Here is a 5,776-nt window from a genome sequence, read left to right on the forward strand (position 1 = left end):
TCAGTCCTGCTCCGGGGGTAGCTGGGCACTGGCTTGCCTGACACGTGTGTCCGTGCTGAGCTTTGAAGCTGGCCACAGCTGCTGGGTGTTGGTAGGATCAGGGACATCCATGTGTTTCCACCTTCCCCACATCTCAAATTTTGGGCAACAGGGTGGATGGAGGACATCTGTGCCATTGTGGGGTGCTGGGGCTCCCAGGAACCATGGGCTGGAGGTGTGAGCGTGGGACATTCTCCTCCCCCAGCTCCGCTTTCCCTGTGAGACCCTATGACCCTTAAAGCTCAGTTCATTTTAAAATGGTTTTACAGGCAGGAGATGGATGGATCACAGCCACTCCGTGCTGGGAGCTGTCAGTACCTTATGGCCCCAACGTGCTGTCCCCAGCAGTGTGTCCTCGAGGTCCCAGCTCAAATCCTGCATGGTTCAAAACCTCATCCAAAGGCATGGGACTAACCCCGGCCGTGGGGCAGTCAGTGCTCCCTGGTGTGGAAGTGCCGCCCTGGGATTTTTGGCAGGGCAGCATGAGCCTGGGACAGCCCATCTCCATCCCCAGGGCCTGGGGGTTGCAGCCGAACCCAGGCGCCTGGTGCTCAGAGCATCCCTCGTGGGGAGTGCTGCCAAGCGCGCCTGGGAAACACGCAGGGTTGAGTCCCAGGGGCTTGGCCTCCTCCACCAGCTGGGACATGTTACCGTCCCCGGTAGGAGCTGGGGATGTTAACTCTGGCTTGCCGGGACTCTGGCAGCCAAGAGAAGGCAAAGCTTTTGTGCTGGAGCTGTGAATTACTCTTCACTTTGTTTTGAGTGCCCAGGAGGATGCAGGCAGGGTCTGCCATGCCCAGGAGGATGCAGGGGTACCTGAGATAATGCCCAGGAGGAAACACTGGGGCCTGCCATGCCTGGGAGGATGCAGGGGTACCTGAGATAATGCCCAGGAGGAAACAGGGGGGTCTGCCATGCCCGGGAGGATGCCTAGGAAGATATAGGAGGGCTCTGATATGCTTGGGAGGATGCCGGGTTGACTGGGGGGGATGCAGGGATGTCCAGGAGAGCCCTTTCCCCATGCAGGAAGCTTTCCCCAGCAAGCCAACCCTTTGTGGGGTCAGCGTTAGCGATCCCTGCTGCAGAGGCAGAGCTGGCAGGCAGGAGCACTTGCCCAGTGCCAGCAGCCTGTGTTTGGTACACGTTGCCATAGCTGGGCTGGCGTGGCCAGCAACCTCGGGAGGTGGAGCGGGACGCTAACAACATAACAACTGTGTCCAACCTTACAGCAGTGCCCTGCCAAATTGCCTGCTATCTTGAGGTTTAGTCAGAGTCATTAAATACCACGTTTATTAAAATAATTATTCTTTGCCCTCCATTTTTAACGTCATGGTGAAGTCATATGTATGAGCTCTTGCGTGATCTTGTGACCTGAGGAGACAGGGCTTTCTTGGAAAGCAGCTCGTGAGATGCAGGACCCGAACCCAGTGTTGCTGTGGGTTGCCAGCCTACCTGAGGGGTTTTATATAAAACCCAGCAGTGGGGTTTTATCCCCTGTCCTTGCTCCCCAGGTGGTTACACAGCACTGCTGCGCAGATTTGGAAAGGATCATCAGTTCCTTGGAAGTGGGGTGAGCTAGGAGAGGGGAAACACTTCAGGAGCAGGACCAGATGGGGTGGCAGAGGTGCTGGTCATACCAGGCATGGACTGTTTGTGGCGATGCCCTTGCTCCAGCCTTGCCTTGGGCTATGTTTTTCCCTGTCCTGCTGCAAGATGCCACGTGGCTGCGGGCTGAGTCAGAGGGTGCGTCAACTGGGGGACATCCCTGTGGGACTTGGCAAGGTTTGGGGTGTCCCTGGCTGAGTTGGGTGCCTTGGCAGATCCCGCAGACCCAGTCCCCGCAGACAGAGGTGATTCATCGGCCCAGGCAAAGGCACCAGCCCTGGGATGAGACAGATCCTGCCCCAGTTGCACCCTGGCTGACTAAGGGGAGCCCCAGGGAGTGGATCAACCTCTTGCAGCAGCTCCCGCCCAAGGGATTGCCCAGGAGTGGAGCCGCCCTTGCTCTGCCTTTTCCCAGCCTGGGGCTCCGCATTTCTCCCTTGATCTGCCGCTGAGCTGGGGGCAGAGGGTGCCAGGGCATCTCCCTGCAGGGCCAGTGCTGGGGGACAGGGTGGGACCTGCCACCCCCCTCCAGGATGCAGCTGCCTGGTGGGTTTGGTGCAGGCAGGAGGGTGAACTGGAATGCTGCATCCTCCGGGATCTGGGAGGGTTGTGGTGGGCACAGGGGCTCAGCCGAGCTGTCTGCATCCCCAGCTGGAGGACTGCACGCTACAGGTCTCGCCCTCTGGACACTACCTGGACCTCGACTTGTCCCTCTTGGAGCAGAAGGATGATCTGGAGGGTTTCTATGAGGAAGTCAGGTGAGGCACGCGGGGTGCCTGAGCCCTCCAGGGATGGGACATGGGGACCCCACGTGCGTGCGAGCGCTTGGAGCCGCGGGCAAGGGGCCGTGTGGTCCCGCTGCAGGTGCTCACACAGTTGCCCCCCACCCTAGGAAGGGAAGACGGCCAACTCTGATCCTGCGCACGCAGCTCTCCGTGCGAGTCCACGCCATCATCGGTGAGTTGGGGCCGCTCCTTCCTCTGGGCTGGCGTGGGGCTGGCAGCTCACCCCTCCCGCATGGGGAGGGTTTGGCCTCCGCGGGGAGTTTTGGCCGGGCTTTTTGTGATGGAGACGGGGAGCGATGCAGCACGGGTCTGCTCCCACCCCATAACCCCCTCGCAGTCGTGGTCCCCATAAGGCTGGTGGGGACCCACTGGGTTAATCCCCTCCATCCTCAGAGATCAGGACCTTTGCCTCTTTGACTGGGAGCCCGCTGCCTGCTGCAGATATTCTGGGTCATCCAGGCGAGTTCTAAATATAGCTTTGGATACAAATAAAGAACTCTCACACAGCAGAAACTGCTGCCGTGGATTCGGGTAGCTAGCTCAGAGGTCCTGCAAAATATTTGGGAGTCTCAAGCCTTCTTTTTTTTTAATTTCCCTGCTCCTTAGCAGGGGGGAAAACAAGCTCGGAGCAGGGCAAAGCCGGCTGGGCATCAGCTTTCCAAGCGGCACGGGAAGGGGCACAGCATGGATCCCTCTCCCTGCAGGAAGGCTGGGACTGGGGTCGGGGTCATGCTCTTTGCCAGCAGTTCCCAGGCTCCGGCTGAGTTCCGGGCTGTTCTGCTTTCCCTCTCAGCTGTTCTGCTTTCCCTCTCAGCTGCCTTGACAGGCCAATAAGTGAGCAGAGGAGGCTGCTGGGATCTTGTGTTTTACAGAATCCTCATTGGCATGTCTGGAGAGCTCCTTGGACAACTTGATTTTGGCTTGTTACAGCGCTAAAGCTGACCCAAATATCTTGGGATGTTCGGATAACTCAGTTTTTGGATGCAGGAAGCACTGGCTCATGATGCCTTTGGTCTCGGCTAGTTTAAGGGGGACTTTCCAGCTTCCCATTGCCCTGGTTGCTCTGTGCTGGCTCCTGCCCACAGGCTCCATCCCCATGAGCATGTAGTCTCCATCTAGCCTTCAGCCCAGTGACCGTTCTGTCGTCACAGTGTCACACTGCCATCCTTCCCATCCCCATCCTGCTGCTCTTCCCAAACCGTGAGGCTGCTGGGAGCTCCAGGACCGTGCCAGGGTTGTGCCTAGGGAGAGATGGCTAAAAGTAGTTCAGCCTCCTGCCTCTGTTCCTGTTTCGGTTCTGCACAGGAAACTAGAGGGGATATTTATGTCACTGCTGGGCAGAAGAAAAGGCAAAAAAAGGAAAGAGGAAGGTGACAGGGCTGAAATAAGTAGTTGTGGAGCTGCAGCTGCTTCCACCCTGCATGTCCAACAGCCAGGCAGTGCCGGCATCCTGGGGTGACTGCACAGGGCTTGCGCCAGGATGCGGGGCTTTCCCAGGCAGCCAGGAGTGTTTTGGAGCCCTGGTTCAACAGCGAGCCCTGCGGGCCAGGCCGTCACACCATGTCTCCTTTCCTTCCAGAGAAGCTGTACAACTCGCAGGGGCCGGAGCTGCGACGATCCCTCTTCTCCCTCAAGCAGCTCTTTCAGGTACAGTGATGCCGGCACTGTGGGGAGCCAGCCGGGGCCTCCCAGGGCTGGCTGCCTGCCCCTCCCTCCCCATGCTGTGGGAACACCTTGTGTATGCCCCGCAGGAGGACAAGGACCTGGTGCCAGAGTTCGTGAACCTGGATGGGTTGACGTGCCTGATCAAAGTGGGGGCAGAGGCCGACCAGAACTACCAGAATTACATCCTACGGGGTTGGTATTTGGGTACAGGGCATCTCTCAGCCTGGGGAGGAAAGCTGGCACTCTGGGTGGGGGGTGTGAGCAAGCGAGTTTGCCTGGACTACGTTGCAGGCAGCTGCCAGACCTTGCCCTTGGTGTAGCAGTGCTGGGCAGGGGAAAACCCTACCCCTGCCTGCTGCGCCCTGACCCTGCCCGCTCCTTGTCTTGCAGCCTTGAGTCAGATCATGCTCTTTGTGGACGGGATGCAGGGTGTCATCAACCACAACGAGACCATCCAGTGGCTGTACACGCTGTCAGGAAGCCCAGTAAGCCCCTGCTCCCTTGGGGGGCTGCCTGTGCCCCCTGCTGCACCCCACTTCCCTACCTGTGCCTGTCCCCTTGTACCATCCCTCAGGGGATTGACCTCATTCTGCCTTTGGGCTCAGTGCCCTGGTACCTTTGGGTATATTGGGTTCTGCTCCCACCCATCTGGAAGTCACCCGGGGTCCCCACAGCTCCCTGTCCTGATGTGACCATGCTCCTGGGCACAGAACTTGAGTAAGAGGGTCCCACTCTGGTCCCTTCCTGTTGCCCCTTGACCATCAGCATCACAGCTGCAGACTGGTCCCTGGCCCCACAGCAAAGCCCCCAGCCCTGAGGGATGGGCACAGCCACCCCGCAGTGTCCTGGTAGCCCTCTGCCACCATCCCAGCTGCTGTCCCTTCTCCAGTTTCGCTTGGTGGTGAAGATGGCCCTGAAGCTGCTGCTGGTGTTCGTGGAATACACGGAACCCAATGCCCTGCTCCTCATCCGTGCCGTCAACGCCGTGGACCAGGCGAGAGGTGTGTGCAGACCCATGATGTCCCTGCTTGGGGACAGTGTCCCCGCCATGGCCTGCACGTCACCTTCGCGTGTCGCTTTTCTCAGGCGCATGCCCGTGGTCCAACCTGATGGCCATCCTGGAGCAACGCAACGGGGCTGACACCGAGCTGCTGGTGTTCGCCATGACGCTGATCAACAAGGTTTGGGGGGGTGGCAGGGTGTCGCCGCGGTGCCACGTTGGTGGGGCTCAGCGTGGGTCACACCGGTCCCAGCGGCGTGCCTCTGGTGCTCTCAGACGCTGGCAGCCCTCCCAGACCAGGACACCTTCTACGACGTGACGGACTGCCTGGAGCAGCAGGGCATGGAGCGGGTGGTGCAGCAGTACCTGGGCAACAAGGGCACTGACCTCGACCTGAAGCAGCAGTTCTCAGTCTATGAAGTGAGTGAGGCTCCTGCGGGATCTGGCCACATGTCACGTCCTGTGGTAGTGGGGAGGGTGAGTGCGTGGGCTGGCAGGGTGCCGTGCCCGGTGCCATGCCCCCCTGGCCCCTCCGCAGAGCGCTCTCAAGCTGGAGGATGGTGTGGAAGAGCTGCCCCCGGGGGGACGCAAGGAGCGGAGGAGGACGGACGAGGGCCGGCGTGGGTGGCGATCCCAGGGCAGCTGCCCAGAGCCTGGCCCCGATGCCCAGCCACTGCTGGGG

The 5,776-nt window shown here is 59.9% G+C and overlaps 1 protein-coding gene across 1 annotated transcript in view; it reads left to right on the forward strand.

The window, feature by feature from the left end:
* The first annotated feature begins 2,295 nt into the window (after positions 1 to 2,295).
* LOC104512004 (FH1/FH2 domain-containing protein 1-like) overlaps positions 2,296 to 5,776 on the forward strand; it is a 9,520-nt gene continuing 6,039 nt past the window's right edge. Inside the window, exons 1-9 of the mRNA XM_010154820.1 lie at positions 2,296 to 2,402; positions 2,537 to 2,601; positions 4,009 to 4,076; positions 4,181 to 4,286; positions 4,485 to 4,579; positions 4,984 to 5,095; positions 5,181 to 5,275; positions 5,371 to 5,514; positions 5,633 to 5,776. The exon at positions 5,633 to 5,776 is cut by the window's right edge and continues 1 nt beyond it. Coding sequence (XP_010153122.1) covers positions 4,499 to 4,579; positions 4,984 to 5,095; positions 5,181 to 5,275; positions 5,371 to 5,514; positions 5,633 to 5,776 — 576 coding nt within the window. The 5' untranslated portion in view covers positions 2,296 to 2,402; positions 2,537 to 2,601; positions 4,009 to 4,076; positions 4,181 to 4,286; positions 4,485 to 4,498. The remainder of the gene's footprint in view (positions 2,403 to 2,536; positions 2,602 to 4,008; positions 4,077 to 4,180; positions 4,287 to 4,484; positions 4,580 to 4,983; positions 5,096 to 5,180; positions 5,276 to 5,370; positions 5,515 to 5,632) is intronic.

Source organism: Eurypyga helias, unplaced genomic scaffold (assembly GCF_000690775.1).
Source record: "Eurypyga helias isolate BGI_N326 unplaced genomic scaffold, ASM69077v1 scaffold14117, whole genome shotgun sequence".
NCBI classification, from domain to species: Eukaryota; Metazoa; Chordata; class Aves; order Eurypygiformes; family Eurypygidae; genus Eurypyga; species Eurypyga helias.